This window comes from Columba livia, chromosome 11, assembly GCF_036013475.1.
Source record: "Columba livia isolate bColLiv1 breed racing homer chromosome 11, bColLiv1.pat.W.v2, whole genome shotgun sequence".
Classification (NCBI taxonomy): Eukaryota; Metazoa; Chordata; class Aves; order Columbiformes; family Columbidae; genus Columba; species Columba livia.
The window spans coordinates 15,432,766-15,456,281 of NC_088612.1; the positions used below are offsets into that span (position 1 = coordinate 15,432,766).

General features: G+C 38.8%; 2 protein-coding genes across 15 annotated transcripts in view; one reads left to right on the plus strand and one right to left on the minus strand.

Annotated features, from left to right (window-relative positions):
- The window catches only part of TARS3 (threonyl-tRNA synthetase 3), a 48,790-nt gene extending 40,433 nt beyond the window's left edge, over positions 1 to 8,357 (minus strand). For 3 of the 4 annotated variants that reach the window (XM_065076085.1, XM_065076086.1, XM_065076083.1), the window contains exons 1-5: positions 7,342 to 7,424; positions 4,958 to 5,006; positions 4,431 to 4,529; positions 4,249 to 4,344; positions 2,549 to 2,655 (exon numbers count right to left, since the gene is read on the minus strand). The gene's annotated coding sequence lies outside the window, so the exon portion shown is untranslated. Of the gene's footprint in view, positions 1 to 2,548; positions 2,656 to 4,248; positions 4,345 to 4,430; positions 4,530 to 4,957; positions 5,007 to 7,341; positions 7,425 to 8,333 lie in introns of those variants that run through there. The other variant, XM_065076084.1, reaches the window with a different exon arrangement.
- The window catches only part of TJP1 (tight junction protein 1), a 186,714-nt gene that overhangs the window by 22,551 nt on the left and 140,647 nt on the right, over positions 1 to 23,516 (plus strand). For 6 of the 11 annotated variants that reach the window (XM_065076022.1, XM_065076023.1, XM_065076024.1 and 3 more), the window contains exon 3: positions 17,412 to 17,544. In XM_065076022.1, coding sequence (XP_064932094.1) covers positions 17,412 to 17,544 — 133 coding nt within the window. Of the gene's footprint in view, positions 1 to 7,242; positions 7,379 to 7,496; positions 7,620 to 8,202; positions 8,411 to 17,411; positions 17,545 to 23,516 lie in introns of those variants that run through there. The other 5 variants (XM_065076030.1, XM_065076039.1, XM_065076031.1 and 2 more) reach the window with 4 other exon arrangements.

Consider the following 23,516-nt stretch of genomic DNA (forward strand, 5'->3'; position numbering starts at 1 on the left):
TTACAAGAGACAGGTACATACAAACAGTATAATCACTTGGGAAACAGCTCTGCAGCCTGTACCAAAATTTCATGTATGTTTCCCTACACTGGAACTAGCATAACTTTTGGTATATATTAATATTGATAAATACTGAGCACTTATAGACTTGAAACCATGAATTCAAATTTGATTCCTTAATCCACATTGTAAGAGTCTTGTTTATCACTATATTATAATTTATAATATTTGTTTTTATCTTTTATTCAGACAGGACAATGAAATCAGTAGCTTGTAGTCCTTTGGGTTTTTTTCCTGTTTGTATTTAGTTTCACTTCTCTCTGTCTCAGACAAGAGTAATACTTGACTATTACCAGCCTTCTGGGTTGAATTATTTGATTAAAGTTTTGTCAAAGAAAAAAATCTTATTAAAATCAGCCTTAGTGTGACTTTAAAAAGATTGAATGATTAGCATGAACAATATCCCTGGAACGAGCTCCATTAACATTTTTGTTTTCTTTTCATAGTAGATTACTGTATAGTTGCCTCTAATTATAGTAAATCCTATTACTTTCATTTTCATTGTACTCAGAATCTGATTAAAATAGTATAGCGTTAACAGTCATATGTATTGTAATGAGAATGGTTTTCTTCCTGAATGTGAAAAATGGTTTTCACATTTATAGTAACTGTGCAAATATACAACTAGACATTTAAAACCATCTTCAATTAGGAGTCTGAAGAATTTCAATACATTCATGAAACGTGCTAGCCTGCAGGCTTTGTATCTCATGGATGTGGAAACATTCCAATCAGGATTTAATCAAAGATATTAATGAAGCTAAATAAGGGTCTAAATTACTACTAATTTGTAAAATGAGGCATGTGTACAATTTTTGGCAGAGGCTCCTTAAGTTTTAGTAATACTCTCATTTTGATCTATTTATCCTGATGTGTACAGCTACCAAGCAGAAAACTCACTAAAAAAAAAAAAAAAAAAAGAGAAAGGAAATGTAAGAAAGTATTCTTTCTAGACAACTGAGTATAGTCTTGAATTGGTCCTCATTCCCAATTTTTCACAGTGGTTCTACAACATATCTACCATAACGGCTCAGATATACTTTTTTTTCCTCAGACTTCAATATTCTAAATTTGGGTTTTTTTTCAGAATTCCACGCCCTTGATTCAGGAACTATCATTATCCCCTGCTTTTCACAATTTTCCTTTCTCTTTTATATATTGTGTGCTTGTAGGCTTCCCTATCAGGCATAACAGCTAAAAATGAAAGCCATTACTGATTCCACATCCCAGAATACTAGCAAGTTCTAGTCACACCTCACCTCAGAGTTACATATTCTCACAGTTCTAACAATATGCAGTTAGCGAGACTAATAAATTAGATCTTTGTGTACTGAGACTCTGATGTGTTGCAGATGGCAACCTACTCCTTAGAATCTTTTCTGGGAAGTGATGTTACTTACGCTTATTTTTCTTTTGCATCTCACATTGAAATTGTATGCTTGGTGATTTCTTCCCTCCAGTAGTTTTCTACATGAATAAGCCGTATCAGAGAGCACTAATGGAATTCATGCATATGCTTATTTTTTTCTACATTAAGCTTATTTTATCCTGTGAGAGGGTCATGCTTGTCAGGCGTAACATGATATTTGGATAATTTTGACTTAAGGTGTTTTTTTTGTTTGTTTGTTTGTTTTTATTTATTCTAAGAGTAAAACCTTAGAATTACAATTTTGCAAGGAGTGAGTATATGTAGAAGTACTGGATAGTGGCAGTACAGGTCCACTTTGTTCTAGCCTGAATTGATCACTTTAATAGTATTCTGATTTTTGCAGTAACCTAAAATTTGACAGTAATAGTGTAAAGCAACTCCACATCAGACCTGGTAGAACAGCATTCTGTACAGGAAGCCATTACGAAATAGCCCTGACTTCAGTGAAACAGGGAGACTTGCTTGCTTGCAAGTTTCTTCTAAATATTTAAATTGCTTAATCTAGTAAACCCTTTATTCTTGATAACCCATAGGCAAATAAAAACTATTTCTTCCGTGAAGATCATCTTCTCAGAAAACATAGTGAACATTCTTTCCTTCCAAACCAAAACTATTTACCTCTTTTTACTTTGGCAGCTCAAATGAATGACCAGGATAAACGATTTCAGAAAATGCAAGTTAGTTCTAAATGACTCTGTCAGTTTATGATGACACCCACACAGACCCATAGTTTTCTGACACCAAGCTAGCCAGTCATGAAGGCACTTCAAATAAATGTGAAAACTTCCCTTTCGTGCAATTGTGCAGTAAAATGAGATAGGAAATTTCCTCCTTTTTGTTTGTTTGTTATGATGGTACTGTATGTATCTTTATAGGTCTTCACGTAACGTGGAGTTTATGGAAGAAACAGTAATAGACCAGAAAAAGGCTTTGCATAATATAAAATAAACATATTAATGTGGGTATAGAAAAGCCCTAGTAGATCAGAAAATGTCACGGAATTATGTATTATAAATGCAGAGATAGGAAACACAAACATACGTACACTTTTTTTCTTACTTTTGAGGAAGGAGAAAATAATCCCTGGAGTCACTGCATCTGACATACTTGTAGATTCTAAGGAACTCTTTTGCCTTTGACAGGTGTGATCCCATCTTTTTTTTTTTCTGGAAATAAAATAGGAGATGTATCAATCTTACACATGACAAACAGATTGAAATGGCAAGGAAGTCTGAAAGTCTATTTCAGTAGCTTTCTTGCCTGAAGGATCTGCATCAATGCTCTTAGTTAACATAAATCTTTATTAATATTATAATTGACTAACTGTACAAATTAACAGAATAAAATATTACTAACAACTACTGCAGAAAAACAACCCTCTTTGGTCAACAGGAAGATTTAGATTAAATTAGAAATGGAGATCAGACATCTAATGTCATGTTTTAATGCCAGTATTATATCAGTCTCTGGAATGTTGCCACTTTATCAACTGAACTGTGTAATAAGAAGTCCTCAAATCATATTAAATACCACAGAAGCATAGAATATGACATGTGTATCAAGGCTTTTTTTTAATCAGTCATTGCAGTAAAAGTCAGCAAGGGGAACAGGCATATCTTAGTAATAAACAAAATGTTAATTCTTCAGCATAGTACAGTATTGAGAACTATATGGAATGGACACTGTAGTGTTATGAATAGTCTCTCTTATATGCACAGTAAAGCTAAAATTTAGACTATTCAAAAACACAACTAAAAGATGCCATCTAATATGCCATAAAACCAGCAACAAGTTTATTTAATGTTTCCTTTAGTTCTAATACAATTTTGACAACCTAAAAATGAATGCAATCAAAGGCTTAAAATGTGTCATTAAGGCTTACTCTACCCTCAGAAACTGCTGATGCAGCCAGTACAGTACTAATAACAATCTTATTTATTCTGGTATGATTATTTTTTTTCTTTTTGCCAAACAGTGTAGCTTATACAGGTTTGCTGAACAAAATCACCTGCCATCAGCAAAAAAAGCCAACACAGCTATGCCAGTTAGAGGTTTAGTTTCTTTTTCCTCATGTCATTGTAGAAAAACTACTTTATCTGAAGTGACTTAAGCATAGCCAGGACTTCTTTTAAAAGTGCATTTCTGTGAAGTCTCCTAAGAGTCTTTCGAGTCAAACGCAAATTTCTCCTCCTCCTGTGAGCTCAGTCAAGACTGAGTGACACAGATGAGAGTTTGAAAAGGGTGGTATCTAGTGACAAATGGCACTACAGAGATGCATGATGGGCTAATGATACAGGAAAGCTAGACAAGGTTCTGAAATCCCTGTTCTAGTGACAGGCTTACTGAACTCAGAAGTAGATAACACTATGAAATCTTGCTTTGCATGACCTGGAATATCAGGTATATATTCTAACAATATTAAGACTGAAAAAAATGAGCGACACAATTTAGGATTAAAATAGCTTTACACCACAATTATACTCCCTTATTCTCAGCTGCTGATGGGAGCTCCTAATGTACAACCACCTCAGTGGCATCCCCTAAGCTGCAGCCGCTCAGTTTCGCACTGCTGACAAATAGATCTGGGCTCCATAAGTCTTTATGCAAGGTATTATTGGTGTATTTCTTAATTCTTTTGTATACAGATACTTTAAATTAATTTATGTCCCAAACCTGCTACTGTAAAAATGAAAAGCAATGTTTTGGGACACTCTATGATACACAGTCCTTTTACAAGGTAGAGAACTCTGAAAACTTACCTAAGAACACCAAGGCACGGGCCAAGATTAGATCACACACGCTGGCATTAAACTCCACCTTCTCAGGGTCCATCCGTCTATCTTCTGGATACATCGCTGCATAGTATAAACATACTAGCACAAGTGGAGTTCATGTCAACCACACGTGCATTCAAGTGCAGGTGTCACACATAATTCTGTACCTTGCAATTGTCCCAAAGAGCAGGCTGTGCTTTGGAGCCAAGAAGTGCATCGGGAAGTCATTCTGGGGACAGGCTTCAGAAGAGGCAGAGGCACTAGGACTGAAAGCATCAAACAGATTATAGAGTTTGTTCAGAGGTAAAGTCTGCAGCTAAGTTACCTAAGCAAATACAATTAAGAAGCTAGTATGGTTCTGCTTGGCTTTGTACTAAAAAACAAAACACAACAAAATACAACAAACAAACAAACAAACAAACAAAACCCCTATGAAACAACTATATTAACCTGAAGTAATCTTACAGGAATTCTTTTAAAATACATGTTAGATTAAAAAAAATGTAAGCAGCTTTCAGGTCTCTGTAGTGAAGGAAAGTATATCTTGTCAAACAGAATGAGTTTGTATTGAGAACAGCAAATATGGCCAGACTGCCTCTCTTGCAGGGATATCTACTATGCAGATTTTGGACTTAGCTCAGCTAACGGGTCCACAGAGGCCTCAGAGCTAACAGTGGGATGTCCAGATGCTTACCCTAGTTTGGAAACTGCTGAACGACCCCTGTTGAAAATAGGGTGTTCATCTGAAAGGCAAGAAAGAAAGGATCTTTTTATTCTTTCAGCTGTATAAAATATAGGTGCTTAAATTAAGATGTTTTGAAAGGCCACATCTAACGGAGCAGCACTAAGAAGGAACAAGTATGAGAGAAACAGAATAATATAAATTAAAATTATAGGATAAAGTGTTTGCGTTAATATCCAATTTTTGCCTCTGTAATGCACATCAAGAAGTATGGAAGATTGTATCTAAAATGTACAAAACACATCAATTTGTTAATACTAGACTGATAAAGTATCATCATTGAAAACTATAGAGCTGCATCTGGAATAACTGTAATTATTTTGCAAATTTAAATAAATTAAGGAATTCCTGTTTCATTAAGAATAGGAATCACATTACAGTCTTTTATAGAAGTTGAATAAATATTTAAATATAGAGCTGGGCTCCATCATAAGTCTTTATGCAAGGTATTATTGGCGTATTTCTTAATTCTTTTGTATACAGATACTTTAAATGAATTTATGTCCCAAACCTACTACTGTAAAAATGAAAAGCAATGTTTTGGGACACTCTATAATACACATTCCTTTTACAAGGTAGAGAACTCTGAAAACTTACCTGCTTCTTTCCAGGTTTATCAGCTTTCAAATAAACTCTGCTTCCCTTGTATCCTTAAATTGTCTAATCTATGAAACTTCTACCACTACAACCAGATTAAGACTAGATTTTTCTTTCAAGAATTTCCATACAAGATAAGAATAACATGCATTTTTCTGACATCTGTAACATTCAAACTGAAGTTGACATTCAAACTCACACAGCCTCATCATCTTTTAGTCAGCATTTCCTACCATTTCAAGGTGTAAATTATTTTCCTAATAGGATTGCACAAGTGTAAATGAATATTTCAATTACAGTGTAGCTAGCATTCTACTAACGCTGGTGAGAATAAAATTCAGTCCACACTTACTCTCTTAGAACTTGTGTAGGCAATAAGCTTTTTTTCAGTCAGCTAATGATGACGAGATACACAGACGGAGAAAGCAATGTGTTGGTTTTACAGTTTCTGTTCTTAAGGCAAAGAAAGATCGCTGTAAGTTTTCACACTGACTTGATGTTCTGTCTATAGATGATACAGACTTTGCAGTTAGTATGCTACTAGCATTGTTCAAGCATAAAAATTAATTCTTCCTCCTCAACCGTCCTAATCATTTCAAGTTAACCATCCGTCATTGCTTTTAATGCTTGATCTCTCCAAAGACAAAGAACCCATTAATGGTATCTTGAGAGCTGTAGATGTGCAGGCTTACACTGGGCACTGAGTTGGCATCTGAACTTTTAAATTGTTTGTGACACGGAATTTCAGGACATTTGTAGGCGCTTCAGATTTCTTGGCTGAAAATGCAAAGCCGTCCATCTCATTAACTACAGTAATACAACTACTAAGTTTCTAATTAAAATCTGTTGTGCTTATAAGTAATATATTTTCTCTGCTCTGTGTGTAATGAACAGGCCTAGAAAGAATGTAGCCTACTACAGTCTTGAGGTAGATCCTACATATAAAAAGAAGAAAAATAATCACCGAAATGCTCATCTCTACAATGCTGTTCACAATATTTCTCCTAGCTGATAGTGCCACCTTAGGACCTCAACTCTGGGTATTAAGATCCATACTATTTACATTACAGCATCTTAAGAAAAGTTTGTCACTTCAGCATGGATTTGTTCATATCTGCAAAATATCTCCATGCTTAAACAGGATATCTCTGAACGAAGTATTTCCTACCACTATTGATCAATGTGTCACTACCCTATGCTTCAGGGATGTTTGTGCAGAGGGTCTCTGCACAGAGTGTTTAGAACTCATTCCAAAAGCACTTGTCAAACACCAAGGTCTTCCGCTGCTCTTTGGGCAGAGCTTGAGGGGGAAGAAACAGAACAGATTAAAGTTATAATGACCATGGTGTCACACCTGAGGCCACTACAGAGGTATGTGTTCAGCTATTTTTGCTGATGTACCCAGAAGTTGGGCACCACTCTAAAAACATTCAATAATCTGACTTAATCACCATCTGATTTTCAAATATGCTTTCCTGACGGGGGTGGGGGGGAAGGAGAGGGCGGTGTTGTTTATCTTCTCATCCTGGTGTCCTCAGCAGGCTTTTCAGAAGCGGCTTCCCGTGCCCGGGGCTGCGGGGGCAATGCCGCGGCGGGAGCTGCTCCCCAGCCGCCCCGCACACCGCGGCTCCTCAGGGGGTTGGCGGGAAGCGCTGTCCGGCCGGCCCGCCCGCCCCCGCACCTCAGCCTCACCGCTGCCTTCACCCTCACCGCTGCCTTCACCTCCCCCTCCTGCTCACCTTCGCCCTCACCGCTTCCACGGGGCCTCCCCGGCAGGTAGTGAGCCGTTTGCCTCCACAGCTCGATTACCGCTAACCCACAACTGACATTGTTAGGCGGGAGGAGGGGGAGATAATTAAAATAACATAGGGCTATTCCAGGCACTAATGGGATTAGAGGCGAAGCCAGCGAGGAGAGGGCAGCGCTGCGCGGCAGCCGGGCTGCGGCATGGCGCCCCTCTGATGGCGGGAGGGCAAAGCAGCAGCTGCGCCTCATGGGCGCGGGTGGGATACCCCAGGTAACTGGGGAGGGGAGCGGGGCGGGAGCACCCCAATAACCGTGAGCGCGTAGAGATAGCGGGGAGGGCTGGCTTGCCCAGAGGGGAACGGGAGGAGCGCTCCCACCGGCGGCCCGGCCTGGGGGGCGAGGGGCAGAGCAGGAGGCCGAGGGCCCACCGAGGGCCTAGTGAGGGGAGGAGGCGGCCGCCAGGAGCCAGCCCAGGTGAGGAGGAGGCAAAACGGGGGCCGAGCGGCCTGGTCAGTGGCAGGTGAAGGGAGCGGGGGAGGTGGAGCCCCGCAGCAAGGTGGAGGAACGGTGGCGAGTCGGGGGGAAGAAGGCGAGGTGTGGGGAGCTGAGAGAAAAGGAGTGCGACAGCGGGAGGAGGAGGAGAGGAGCGTGGGCCCGGGGGAGGGCTGAGCGCGGCGGGAGGCGGAGGAGAGCGTCAGCTGGAGCGGGGCGAGCGGGAGCGCGGCGGGAGGCGGAGGAGGAGAGCGTCAGCTGGGGGCAGAGATAGAGGGAGTGCGGCAGGAGGAGGAGAGCGTGAGCCGGGGGGGCAGAGAGAGAGGGAGCGCGGCAGGAGGAGGAGGGGAAGAAGCGCGACGCAGGGACGGCAGATGCCTGGAAATAAAAATTTGATGATTGCATGCAGCGGCTGGAGAGACTCTGTCGGTGGCGGCGGCGGGGACGAGGCAGGGACAGGGGGGGCGACGGCAAAATGAAGTATCAGAAATACCTGACTGTCTTGCAGATGGCCATAGGGGTGACCGCCTCCAACAGGGGCAGTCTGATGCCCTTAAAGAGGAAGCTGTGGTGAGTAGGCACAAACGGGTACGGCGGCACTGCGGCCCGGGCCGGGCGGGGGACGCTGCGCCCGGCAGAGCGCGGGCCGCGGCGGGACGGGCGGGCGGGGCGGCGGCGTGAGGGGCGCCGGGCGAGCGCGGGCCGCGGCTCCCGGCGGGCATCTCCGCGGCGGAAAGTTCCGGGCGAATTCACCGCCAGGCGTGTGGGCAGCGCCGGGGGGCGGCGGCGGTGCCGGAGGAGCCGAGGGTGCCGAGGAGCTGGCGCTGCCGAGGAGCTGTCCGCCGCAGGACAGCCGGCCGGGCGCTCTCCGCCGCTGGAGCGCGGCTCCCGCTCGGAACCGCGCTCGGTGCTGCCGGGCGGCTGTCAGCACGGCCATGGCAGCCGGAGCGGGGCGCGGGTGGCTCGGGCAGGGGCTGCCGATGCGTGACAGCCCGAGCGGTGCCTCGGGCTGCGGCTCGTCCTCCCGCCCCGGGCTGTGCAGGAGGCCGGGGTCTGCATTTCCCAGCCCCTGCTTCTGCTGACAGGTGCGTTTAAAAAACGGGAAAAGGGACGTACGAGTCTAATAGGTTTAGCGAATGACAGAGGGTAGCACTGTTCATATACGATCATTTTTATTAAAGCCTGCTTTTTCCCTGACTTGTTTCTGCTGTTCTTGTGCTTGCTGATTGTGTGCTGAACTGATTTTTCTGGATGAATCAACAATATGTTATGAAAAATGTATTGAAGTATAATGGTGTAAAGTGGGTGAGTAGGGCAACGACAAGCATATGGCACTGCAATATCCCATCGCACATGGACCTGTAAGAGCCCACTGTTCACTCGGTTGGAGCAGTGGGATGTGTATCATCATGAGGACAGATTATAAGCAGAAAACCTGTGAACTTGTGAAATCAGATTTTTTCTGTGAGGAAAGTACCAAGAACAAATTTCTACACTGAGAATTTATTTTCTATAAAAGACCAAGAGTGATATTTAGGTGGTAATGGTCATATGGTTTTCTTTCACTGTACTTACATATTCCTAGTGAAGGAAAGTAAAGTGTCGCAGAAGGCATGATAGGTCATTTTATGTAAAAATAGGTAGCTCACAAGTAGAAGTATTTTCATGTCAGCAGTTGTAACAAAAATGGGCCTTACACGAATTGTAGAATTTATTTTCTTTACCTTTTCCCCCCCCACACACATTGTCAGCTAGCATAGACACTGTCAATGAAATACATCACTTGAAGAACATAATGTGGAACTAGTAAGTTTTTTGTCTTTAATTCCAAATCTTGCTATTCCTTGCAGATAATATAATTTGGCAGATCTATTCATTCTAACTGTAATGTACAAAATCAAATTAGTCTCAGACAAAAATACGTTGTCATACAGATAAGTTTTATTGCTTTTAATCAAAGGTTTTTATAGTCTATTTAGGGGTTTGACTTTGATTATGTAAGTTACATAAAGTATACTGCACCTATTGTATTCCCCCCAAAATGCTCCTGTGTGCAGCAGTGTATTTATTGTTGTTTCTTTTTTAAGAAGTTTAATTATGGGTAATATAATGATAATAGTTGTTTTATTTCGTGTTTCCTGTGTCTCCTTGGAAATATTTTCTTTGCCGGCATGTTAAAATGAAGCTGTCTGTATTTGTGTACCTTAAAAGTAAGTTTGAAAGGACCCGGTTCAACTCGTACTTTGTCTTCAGTTGTAGTTAGAACAGCTCTATGTTGCCTAGTTTTATGGTGAGGTTCTGCGCTTTCTGAGTTATAGCGAAACAATATAGTGAATCCCCGCTAATACGTACTATAAGCATTGCATTTCATAGCATTTGTAATTTGACATTGTGCTGCTGCAATGCTGTGAGAAGATTTAGTTGACTGGAAGTGTTAAGGCAAAGAAGATGGTTTTCTTTGTAATTACTTCAGCATTTGAAAGCTTGTCTCTGGGATGTTCTTATTACTAGGTGACATGATACTATGTAGTCACACTTTCTTGAGAACTTTAATAGCATTAGGCATTATCTGTATGGATAGAATTTATGCTTATGGATGAAATACTATTTTCTGATGCCTTTAGAGAAATGCTTAAGGATACTTTGTCATGTTAGTTTTTTCTTATTCATGCGTAGTCTGTATCAAATAATGCATTAAGAAAATCTGAATATTAGAAGAGTATGTTACTATTACTAAAATCAATGCAATATTAGTGTAAATTTCCAACACATAAAAGTGTATTCCAGTATCACTGAAAATCTCAAAAATACCTAAAGAAAATGCATAAATCAAGCCAGTTTATAATTGGAGGATGCTTTTTCATCTCTTCTTATTTACTTATTTTTAAAGACTTGCAACATTCTGTTTAATCAGATTCATAAACTCTTTGTGTTAGTATGTTTTGTAAGTGGAAGCAAAGACATAATTTAATAAAAAAGGGTTAAAATACTCATCTTTTTGTTGGTGGAGATAATCCACCTGAATCCTACTGAAAGAAAATGAAAAAGGTAACAGCAATGTTTTATTTCTTCATAGAGCATCTGTCACTCCAATTTTCTCCCACTTCCCCCCCAACATGTAGGTCCTATTCTGTGATGAATGAAAGTGGAGTTGCAAATGAAAACAAAAAAGATGGACACCGATGTCTCATGCTGAGTTAAGAATAAATGGTTATAAACAAGCTGAGAATAAACCAGGCAATTGAACAAACAGAAGTAAGCTGTGCCACAGGCTGGCAGTGGGAAGTGCTGGAGCCAGAAACTGGCTTGTGTTTAATATGGAGCTTGATTGTTTTACGGCGAGGTTAACTTGGGGCAGTAGAGTTTTGGACTTGGTGATGGAGGAAGTTGCTGGAGTCTCCGACTGCTGATTCAGACCCTTTCCTGTGTTTGTGTGGCATTGTAATCTAATATGTAGGAACCTGATGAGTAGGATGTTTTTAATCGTCTTGCTGGGGAGACAGTGTTTGGATACAAAACCCACCATCATAATGCCACTAGTACAGGTAGAGTGCAATAGGGACTAATACTTGTTAAGGTGCTCAAGAAAAACTAACTACTGACCTGGGAATACCTTAAACAGTAAATTGACTTAAACATTTACTGAAATTCCAATATGTGCACCTTGAATGCTTTTACAATAGGGAAATGCTAAATCACATTATGAAGGGGGAATGCACTAGCAGACCACAATTTCTTGTCACACTTAATATTATGTTTCTCTGCTGCAAGGAGAAGGAGCAGGCAAAGAAACAAACAAACAAAAAGGACCAGGATATCCTAGCAACTCTAATAATTCTTCTCACTAATAGTCCCTTCTGTTTCTTACAGCATTCGTCTCTACTTTGAAAGGCTCCCCCCGTGCTCCCCTTGGTGCAAGGCAGTGCAGAGTCATGAAATAACCCAAACAGCTCATTTAGTGCTGAGTTCCCATTGTGAAGAATATTATGGAAATGGCTGAGGCGATTCCATATTTGCATTTCCTGCATCACTTAAGAATGATTGGTAGTTTTCTGAGGCCATCTAGGTTACAGAAAAGAATGCAGATGCAATGCACTGCAGAACTTGAATTTTGACAGGATCCAATTCTCTGGGTTGGTGCTGTTGTTAAAACAATGTGTGATATAGAAGCCTGGATGTTAAATTATAGCTTCTTGTAAGATATTGCACAGACACATTTATTTCCAAGCAGAGGAGTAAACATATTTGCAATTGGTGAGGAATAACCAGCATATGTGGAACTAAGCACTGATCTAAAAGCTTTGTTACCTCAGTCTTTGTGTTCAGATTTGGGCTTGGGTGTAGAAGACAAGGCTTATAATGAAGGATGCCTGTTTTATCATTAGGACCAATCCTAGGGAGAAAACTGCTATTGTTTGTTTATGCTCTAAGTATAGACATATTTAGAAAAAATCAAATAATGGAAAATGTCACTGTAGGAGAAAGAAAGCATCAAAGATGGAACCTCTTGGGTCTCTCTGCAGAACTATGTGGAAAAATACAGATCACCAGCATGGATAGTTTAAATTTCTGATTACTAGTTCCCGTTAATATTTGTTTGAAATGGGGATAACAGTTTCAGTTGAGCCCATTGTAAGTATTTATTCATGTTGCAAATTATTATTTTCCTGATGAAGTCAGGGTACTGTGCTTAGAACTGAAGATATTTGCAGAGGTACACAAGAATTTTGCATAACAGCTGGCTGCTCAGTGTTACTAGTCATTGGTTCAGATTTGCCCTTTTTCAAACAAATATTGAGCGAATATAAGTGTTAGGTCTTCCAGTCTGATCTGTGGGAGTAAGCTTCAGCTTTTCCACCCTTGTGTTGAGCCAGAAGGCATACTGGTGACATTCAGCTCATGTCTTCACTTTGTGTAGTATTAAAGAAGCCCGTCTTCTAATGGGAGGATGTATAATTATGGAATTTCATGTATCTCTCAACTGAGATCTGCATAACTACTAGAGGCAGAACTTTCAAAGAAGTTTGACTTACATGTTGTGAAACCATTTATAATAATAATTTGCTAGAAGTACCTAAATATTGTTTTTTTATAAGGTAGGAAGACTTGCAGTATATGAAATGTCTAATAATTATGTCCCTATTGTAGATCTTATTGAGGCTATATAGTTGTCAAAAACTTGTCCTCTCTGCATTAACTCTAGCATTAATACTACACTTGTAAAGTAAATACAGAAAATGTCATTTCAAGACTTGTTTTTTTAAGTTTTCTGTTGTCCTGTATAATTTTTTTCAGAACTGTAATCACTAGACAAGAAGAAAATTTTTTAAGTTCTTAAAAGATGACCAATCTAACCAGTCTGTCTAGAAAATAATGGGGCGTTAGTTTAGTCATTTCACACAAAATTTAACTACAAAAAACTCGTCAGGTAATATTGAAGGTTGTTAGTAATTATTTGTGAGTAGAATATAAATACAGTTTTTATTAATAGAAAACTGTTATATACATTCCATCTAATGATGATATGTGTATTAAGCTGATAGACCTTGATGTGGTTTTGCATCTTGAAGTCACTGTTGCATAGTATTTTATTAGGCTACCATGTTCATCAGTGGAATACAGATATTGGAAGTTTAAGGTTTTAGCTTATTTTGCAAACCAGAGAAATAATTTAGAGTCACAGTTATGTAATGTGATATATGATCAGGAACCAGTGAAGGTCAATGAAACCATTGTAAGAATTGTGGATGATAAGGGCTCTGGGTGGGATTTACAAAATGGTTCAATTTTACTTGACTAAAATTTCCAAAAGTTAATGAATTGGAGTACCTTAATTTAGGATTCCCGTGATGAGTTCCCTTAGAAAGGTGTTATGTTTCTAGAATATTAAACAAATTATTTGAACAGAAACAGCACATTTCAAACAAGGCATTTGGAATTGTTCAGTCCCTCTGAAGACCTTGATGCTATATTCTACTTTTTAAAGCTCTAGACTGCCTTGAACACATAATTCATAGGCTTTGATTCAGGAGTACTTGCCTTGAAGTAGTTGATGCGGTACAGACATTTTAAAAGGGCTCTTACAAATCTTTCTGCTTTAACCTGTGGTAATTCCTTTGCATGTACTGCAGCCAGTGACTTAGCAATTCACTTATTAATCTTCTATTAAGCAATAGAAATAAAAGATGAAAGAAGGAGAGAATCAGATGTAGTAAATTTCATGAATAATTAGTTTATTTAAACTTGAGCTTCAGATGCCAGAACCATAGAATATTGCATCATAATTTCAGTATTCGTTTAGAAAGAGTAAACTCTGTTTCTTTGATTACAATGAAAGTGTTGAGAACACAAAGCGAGATTCAAAAGTAAAAAGGATTTTAAAAAGCTGTTTTTGAGATTTTTGAATAATTTAGTTTCAATTCAAACTCAAAGACTTAGAGCCTTGTCTTATGAATTTGGACTCACTGAAGCTGACGCTCGTGGTTATCTTGCAACTTTTGAGTTGTATTACTTGTGGAAGTTTCTAGTACTTGAAGGAGCTCCTGTTGCAGGACCAGAGGAGTGGCACTGGAGATGGATTCTGGAGAGTTGCATTGCTGCATCCAGCATTCTGAGAAGATGAGGTGAAATAGAGCCAAGTCTGTCTTAATCTGTTATTGCTCCTCTTTGCTAAAACTGTAGGAGTAGCAGAGGCACTGGAGAAGCTGACATTTAATGTCTTTGCACTGGTCCCGGAGTTTCCTCATTCACCATAGAGTCAAAACGCCATGATTCTGTAAATATGGATATTGTGTCTCATATCAATCCTTTGGGGCACAATACAGTGCAAAGCTTCCAGATTGCCAGTAATGATATTGGTTGGATTTTTCTTTGGTTGGTTAAATATTACTTTTTTTTCTTGTAAAGACACCTGGAAATTAATGATTTTATATAGGATTGAAGGGAATCTTTAAATTGTGATATTTCTTCCCATAAAATTATATTTTCAAAGTTACATGTGATTTTAAAAGCATTTTTCTGAATCTCAGAAGCTAACAATTAATAGCATAATTTATTCTCCAGCAGAATTAAATGACAGATGGATTCCAGGGCCAGCAAATTCACTTTTTCCAGTAGCTTTAAAGAGTGGAGCTCACAAGTGGAAGGGCCTTCGAAACACATCATTAGTGTAGTTCTTTGGTAAAACTGCATAACTTTGATTTGCCTGTTATTTTTACTTGTTTTTATTTTACATAAGGTTTTTCTTATTTTTTTAATAAGGCTTCTCACAGTTTCACAGTATGTGAAAACATTAGAACACTTGCAGCTTAAAGAAATGCATGTTTATAGGTGAGGCCCTGGAATAAGTGGTTTGAAATATAGTTCAAGATTTCAAAAAGCCAAATGCAGCTTACAACTGTTCAAAAGAATTACTCTTAAGCATAAGGAAGAAGTGTAATTGTTGTTAAGCTTAAGGAAAAAGTGTAATGCACCAAGCACTTAATTTGCCTGAGGTGCATGTGAAGATTTCTTGACCCCAGTGATAAGTAATGAAATCCACAGCCCTTGGAGATTTTCTGGAGAGAGAATAAATATAGAGCTCTGACTGTACTGAAGGAATTGATCTCTCTGGGGGCTCCAGCGTCTGCACTTGACGTGGCCTCGGCATATGTACAGTTACGGGCATTTGGATTAACTTCTTCAGATGTTTGGAGAGCTCAGTCACAGAAGATACATTCCTACAATAGAAATGTGCCATCACCGTGAATGTCACTCTCTGTTTGGGGAACAAGAGTTGAGACTGAGCAATTGTTTGTCTTTGGATATTTGTCCTGGTAATTCTTTGACATTTTAGCAGGGAATCTGTTGCAATTTTGCAGTTTCTGTTCTGTGAACAAATATATCACTGTAGTCGCTAAGCATATTTCTCAGAATTTAATCCATACATAATTATACCAAAAAATCTGGTGCAGTTTCAGCAGAAAGATTATAATGTAATTAAAATGTCTGACTATTATAGATATGTTTTCAGTTAGAAATTTTTATTTATCTTTGCAATAAAAAGTTGACAGAACATTAACTCCAGGGGGAAAAAACAACATCTAAAACAAATTACTATATTATGAAGAGAACTTGGAGCAAGGTGTTCATGTGTGTATGTGTACATGCATAACAACCAAAAACTGTCATCTGAAAACAATATATTGACTTGGTAATCCCAGTAATTCAGCAAAAAAATGAAGGGCTTTATATTTTTATAAATTGATTAAAAGATTTCAGAAGATCTGATTTCGTTTTTGAGTTGTTATTCCAGCATTTTTTTCTTCCTACCCTCTTATGAACATGCACGTAGACCTTTCATCCTGCCCGTGAAGTTGTGTAGACCAAGCAGTCTCGCTAGTCAAACAAGTGTATTTAACCTGTGATTATTGTATTGTGTAATTTGTATTTTGTATTTCGAGTGTTCATGTAGCCCACTCTATGCAATGCCCTTTTTTGGTGATGCGTATGTGAAAGACACATCCACATTTCTTTTTTGTACATACCACAGCTATTAATTCTGAGTAAAAGAACCTAAAACATATACTTAGGTATTTGTCATGAGAGAAATCTTCATGGTTACAGAGAAAAACACTGAATGGCTGTCCAAAATCTTGGAAATTGCAGAAAAGATACGTAGTATTTCTCATGAAAGCTGTTTTTTGAGGTCTCTTGCAACTGCAGTTGAGAACTATACGAAACAAGTGTAAACCTGCACCTTAAGGTTTTTATGTTTTTAGGTGATTATTGGTGAGCATATTTGCTGGAATGCAGTTTTCTTTTTCCTAATGTGGTGTCAGACTGACTAGAGGCTATTTTGCATTTAAAATATTGACCTCACCAGCCTTAATGCATTTGGTTAATTGTTAACTGCACTTCTGCTCATTAGCACCTTCCAGTGAGGTCCTTGAAATACGGATTGCTTACTCAAAATTTTAGTTACGGACTTTGCGTAGGACCATGTGTAGACTGCAGTGTGATGAAATACTTCATGAAGCATGGTTCTGCAATAGATTACCCTTATAACTTTAACAGATCCTATTAATTTCATTGTTGTTCTTCATTATTAATTGCTGGAATAGCTGAAGTACTGTTAGCACTCAAACTGGAAAAGGTCAGAAGCCAAATACTGCCAAGCTCCTACTGATTTAACTGACGCCCATCAACATGTATCACAGGATTCAGTTTTTCACTGAATTAAAAGAGAAAAATATTCCGTTTAATTTTTTAGATGTTATATGTATTTTCCTGTAATGTATTATTTTTTTTCTGATACTTCTCACTTTCATACCAAAATGATGACTACTATATGCTTTTGGCTAAGTCTGCACACAGTGGTGGAATTGATGAGAGCTACATTTCTGCACACTTCTGTGGTCTTATTTTGGCACTTATTGATTGAGAACTAAAGCTTGGAGTGGCGTTCCTTCTTTGTGTCGCCTGGCAGTGTTTTTTTCCTTTGTATTTTTTTTTTTTTTAATATATACTTTAAGCAAATGTATTCAGTAAAAGGATGTGTTCTTTGTCTGATATGTGACTCTTTGTTTGGCAGGGTAACTCCATCTTCTGAAAGTCCCAATGGTGCTACCTGTAGTGTAAGTCAGGGAAAGCCCTCTTTAAGAAGAATAAAAGGGAGAATACACAGAAGCAAAAGTCTTGATAGCATTGATTTCTGTGAATTCACTGTAAGTACCATATCTTTTACCTTTATCATATATGAAGTTATGAGAATCTTGCTAATAAAGCAGTTGTCCCTCTTGCATTGGATTTGTCTATTTGTCAGAATTAGAAAAGGTATTGTACTTAATGATGTTGTAATTGTAGTTCTACACTGCCAGATGTCAAGAACAGTGATGTTGCTTGTGTAATTAGTGATGTATAACTATGCTTTTCTTCTTCCGCAACCATTAGATATAAATTCTGATGTCAGGTTTTAATATTGCTGCCTGCATAAAATGAAGAAATCAATTGGAGTGAATATGAAAAATGAAATATGTTTTCAAATTCTGTTTTTATATTTAGATTTTGGAAGTTGCATTTAAACCAGAATAGATTATTCTTTACAAAACCAAGAAAATTATTTTAGTTGTATATTGCTATAATAGAGTGCTAGAAAAAGAAAGAATTGATCCTAAAAGATGTATGTGCTTATAGCACCTAAAAGCTGGTATCACTGATGATATCTGACTACAGTTAAGCCTTACAAGTTTATACTTATTTTCTTCTCATTGGTTGTGGTGTAGATATGTTTGTCTTATCGTTTCAGCAAATTCAATGTAATAATGATTTCAATTAATTTGTATAGGTATGGTTTAGAGATTTAGCTGAATTGAGAGAGCAGACTGGAATAGTTTTTACACAACTTTTGATTGAGGAGGAGTTGTTTGCATTCAAATAATGGAAGAAAAGAAATTGTTGATATGCCACATGGGAGTACATTTCCTGCTATTTACACTGTTTACAAAATATTAGAATTAGTTCTAGACACAATATGTTTCCAAAAATTCTTTAATTAAAAAAGCATTAAAAGCTACACCTCTTGAATAATTGGGGGGAATTTGACCAAAACAAATTATATTCTGATAAATTCATGTCATGTAGTTTTCAAATACTAAAATAATGTCAAAGACTATGTTAAATTATAAACTGGTTATTAAATATGAGGCTAAAAGAGGTAGATAGGAAATACGCGTCTTTAATTGTACAAATCAATAGTGACATGGAGGTATTGTCTGGCTTTATGTGGTAATATCAGCAATATAACTGAAATGTTCAGATGAAATTTGGGGAAACATCTTCATCTCAAGCAAAACTGTGGTTTGAATGTGTTGCATCATTTGGTGTGATTTTTTTTTTTTACAGGTGATGCTAGTAGCATAATTGGTATTTTTTTCCTCAGGACTGTTTTGTTTCTGAGTACCAAGTCTTGTAGTGCTGCCTTTGTGACAAAGAGCTTGGTGTTTGCTGTTGAGGGAAAGGATGGAACCAGCAGCCAGGGTTTGGGGTTGGTGTCAGTGTGTGGTGTCCGGGTGGCTCTGGCCGGGTCCCGCAGCCTGAGCCCTGCGCGCTGCCTCCCTTAAAGCTGGTTTCGGTGTGTCTGTGCCAATGTTGTCACAGCAGTGATCTTGGTGTGATCGCTACCTTACTGAAGGTTAGCAATTCCCTTAGGGAATGAGACTACTGAAACAATGATTTTAGCTTGTGCTATATGGATCTTCATCTGTGTGGTCCTATTAAGAAGTTTTCTCTACTCTTGGGGCCTTCAAAGAAAAAGCGATTATAACCAACAGTAAAAAGAGTATCTTGAATGCCGTAGAACCTTTGCAAAGAGATTTAAGATAGATAATAATGGAGCGTGTCTGTATCTGTAGCATACAAATGTATAGAGCATGTATATGTATAAATTCACACATTAATAGCTCAGTATTGATATTTACCATCAGAAAAGGAATGTCACTTTTTATTCTGAGGAGTCATGTTAAAGGATGAGATGAGTTTAAATAGCTGAAGCACACAAACTGGAGTTATATATATGGATTTTCTTGCTGCTACATCATTTAGAATTAGACTGAAATATTTCTTGGTATTGTGAAATGGTACTTTTTATTGTTTTAAAATAGTGATTAAAAATAAATCTAAAGAAATAATTGAGGAAATTAGTATGCCTAAATCTTCCCAGAGTGCTCCTAGAACTGAATGTTTTTCATGTTAAGCACCTTTCTGGTAAGGAAGTTCAGGCACTGGTGGATAGAATTAAATTGAAACGGGAAGATTTAATAGAAGTGAGAAATTCTTTTACACAATGAGGGAAAAGAGCTTTTTAAAACTTTCTCTATACAACTGTTTTATGCTGTAGTGTATCCATTTTGTGCACAACTAAGATGAAAAGTTTCATATTTAAAGTGTGGATAACTTATGCGCTGACAAACTCGACGTAATTTCAGCATCCAGTAAACTGTTGGTTATCTTAATCATGTAATGAGACTGACATCCATTAATAATTCTGAATGTTAGTGCATTTCACTTTAAAATAAGTAATGCTTACTTGCGTCTCAAACTGATGGTTTTTGTAAACCTTTTGTTCCCTATCACTAAGCAAATTCTTCCTGAGGACAAATCCTAATAGCAGAAAGACTCAAAAGATGAGCTGTGCTTTCTTTTCTCCAAGTGTAAACAAATGTGTCCTAGGTGGGAAAGTTCTGGATTTCCATGCAATATACACATACAAAAATTTGATATGAAAATACTGTATTTACTACTTTGCTGTGACTTCAGCTATGGTAGGGGGTAAATTGTGCAAACCGCATTAAGCCGGGAGGCTCATTAAAAATAGGGGTTTTTTTTGGCAAGGAAGGGGATAACCAGTGAAGAGCCTACTGCGCGCATGGCATTTCAGCAGAGGCCAGAGTGACGCAGGGGGACTCCCGGTGCCTGCAGAGGGTTGTCTGAGATGAGATGATCCTGCCAAGTTTCTTGTTTACCACAGTTAATAAAATCTGAAGCTTCTGATTTTGGTGGCTTTTAGTTATACCTGTGGCTCTTAATACGGATTATATACCTAAGAATGCTAGAGAGATCTTTGCCTATAAAACCTTGCTAGTGGGTGGGCTGCCGCTGCCATATTGCAAACCTGGGGTGCTGTGAGGGACTGTCAAACCCTAGGACTCTTGGTTTGTTTATTTCTTTTTTTTTTCTTATTTTTTTGCAGTGCGTACCTGTGTTGCTCTCCCATAGCTGGCTCACACCATAGTATCCTTAACGTCCCGTTAGGAGGTGGAAATTCTCCCTGATTACAGATGGTGGAAGTCTGAAATATTGCTGACAAAATCTGGGTTTTATTTTTTGGTGATACCTCTGCTGTCTTATGTGGATGATACTGGGGTTTGTCATAGTGGTGTCTTTTGTTACCATTTTGCTAAGCTGGCAAGCAAGAAGATAAAGCAGTAAAATAGTATTAAGCCACAGTGTGATATTACAGCAGCTCCCTTAAAATGTGTATCCATCTTCAGCTTCTTGCATCCTTTTTCTTTCTCGTCTCCAGGTATTAGTGCTATCACTTAGTCAGATTAGGACTTGTTCCTACAAACTGGGTTTATTGCTCCTAGTTCTTTAAGGAGAATCATCATGCTGTACTTCCCTAGATATCAGCCCTTGAAATACTCCGCTTTAGTGGTATGTATTAATAATATCTGTATTTTTTATTGAATATTGGTAAATGGTTATCTGCAACCCAGAATTGTTGCAGAACTTCTACTCCACATTTCAGAAAACTTAAGAGAAAAGAGAAATAATAGTATTATCAGCTCTCGGAGAAAGATGTGGAATATGTACTACCTTGTAGAATGAGCTTGTCATACTAATGTTGATTACATCCTTATTTTAATGTTTCTTACCCTGAAACAAACTGTGGCTTTGCACAAGTTACCCTGTAGAGGGGTAGCACTTGTGAGTCCAATTCATTGACGAGGGTTTTGTTGCATTAGGCACTGTGCAAACACAAAGCGTTTACTCTTGAGAACTTTACAATCTATTTATAACAATAGGTAAGGTGTGACTAACCTTTGATTCTTCAGCTGTGTATGGTTCTCAAGCTGTTCAAGTGCTGCACCGGTGCTAGGGCTCCTGAAGGTCATGTTGGGATGCAGGGGCGTTTTGGTACTGCCCTGTGTGATGGAGGACTGGGGCTGCTGGGGAATTGTCCACGTTTGTGTGTAAAGTGCATTGGGGTCTGTATGACAGCTCGGAGATGCGGGAGTGGCTCTTGTGGTTGCTGACAGGATGACAGATTTTGTATGTCGTTCATGGCATTGCTAACGCTGACCACCCCTACAATGCGCAGATGCAGAGAAAATGTTCCCTTCTTTCCCTGAGAGACAGTGATGGTGTTTTGTGGGAATGACAGAAAGGGAGACTTGGAAAGCATTTATAAGGAGCTCATCTCATTAACTTCAATGGAGACAGAATGGCTAAGATATCTTGTTTTTAATTTTCAGTATTGTATTTCTTTTATTGGACTTGAGAAATTACTAAAATCAGTGTCTTGAAAACTATATTTGAAGGAATATGGACATAATGCTTTCCTGCTAAAACCAGCCCTTGTGGATGCAGGAGCTCTCCTCGGAAACCAGAGCACTGCAGTTATTTACAATATGGACAAGTCTGGTTCTGCATGTTTTCTGGAGGCAGCTGGTGCTGTCGTGTACTTCCTCTCGCATCAGGGTGGAATTCCAAGGAATAATTTAGCAAAATGCTATAGAAATGCTGGGTCTTTCGCCTCCTCCTCTCCCCCCCCCACCTCCCCCTTTTCTATTCTTTTCTGGTCTTACCTTTTTCAGATGCATTATTTTCTTTCTCCTGGCTGTGTACTGACAAAGAAGCGAATTTGGCTAGAATCGCTGTGTACTACTGCTTTAGAGGTCAGTGGATGCCAACATGCAAAGCAGAAAAGTAACACAGTGGGGTAGCAGATTACCCAAAAGAGGAGAAAAGAGAGATAACGAAGTACAAAGGGCAGCTTGAATAAAGAACTGTGGAATGCACGACAAAATGGAAGAGGCAACAAAAGAAGAGATAATCAGAAAGTGAGAATTAGTTAATGCATGATTGCCTTTTTTGAGGTAGAGGATGCACATGTTCACCTATATCATAAATTTTTAGTTCACTGTAGTAAGCATTATGCCATTAAATGGGTGTGATATCTTCCATGCTTTCTCGCAGAGATGTAGGAACTTTGCATTTCTCTCTGTGCTTGCCTGCTCTCATTAGCAGGAGGGAGTGATTGACCTCGGATGCTCTCTGTGGGATACGTGTGGGCCCGGCATGCTCTGTGTGCAAGGAGCTGCGTGTGCACCAGGGTGCTCGGAGGGCAGCTCTGAGCGTACTGTATTTTGCTGTGGCTGTTATTACTATGAGTTTCACCTGCTTTATGATTTGAAATGAAGTTTCAAGGCTGTTGAGAGGCTTTACTGATGAACTTTCATGGATGTCTGTGATGATACCCTTATTTCACTTCCCCAGTCTCTTTGGTAGATTTTTAAAGCATACAGCAGGCTGAAGAATCAATTTGTTGTTTGAAATGTCCTTACCAGTACGTTGGGTGATTGTTGCCGTGATTAACCTCGCTCCCCCCAGTGAAAAAATGTAGTGACCAAAACAGGATCCTGTACCGTACTGCTTAACTACTCTGTAGAGCATGTTGCTGAGCAAGGCAATCTAGTCCGTGTTAAAGAGCATGGATTTATTACAGTTTCTATCTTATTTAGTCTAATACAAACTCATCTTCCCTTCGAACCATCTTACAGTATCTACCACCTCAGAAGCCATTTATTCTATAGTTTGTTGGTTGTTTTTTTTTAATAAAATTGTTATGGTTTTATATTTTAATTTGTCTTAATTTTTCCTGCTGAATGTTTTAACTTGAAAGTGTCTGTAAAAACTAGTAAAATGATAAATGAATAATAACACTAATTATGTCTATCAGAGTTATTTCGCAGGATGGAGATGTAAGAACACTGACAATCTTTAAAAAGTCCTGCAGGTATTTTGATCATCTCTGTAGATGTGGAAGGAAGAATTCATTAGCACAGCTGGAGTCTTGTGGATGCCCTTAATTTGTTACTGTTCAGAGAAGTGTGGTTGTTATGCAGCTGTTGCTGAG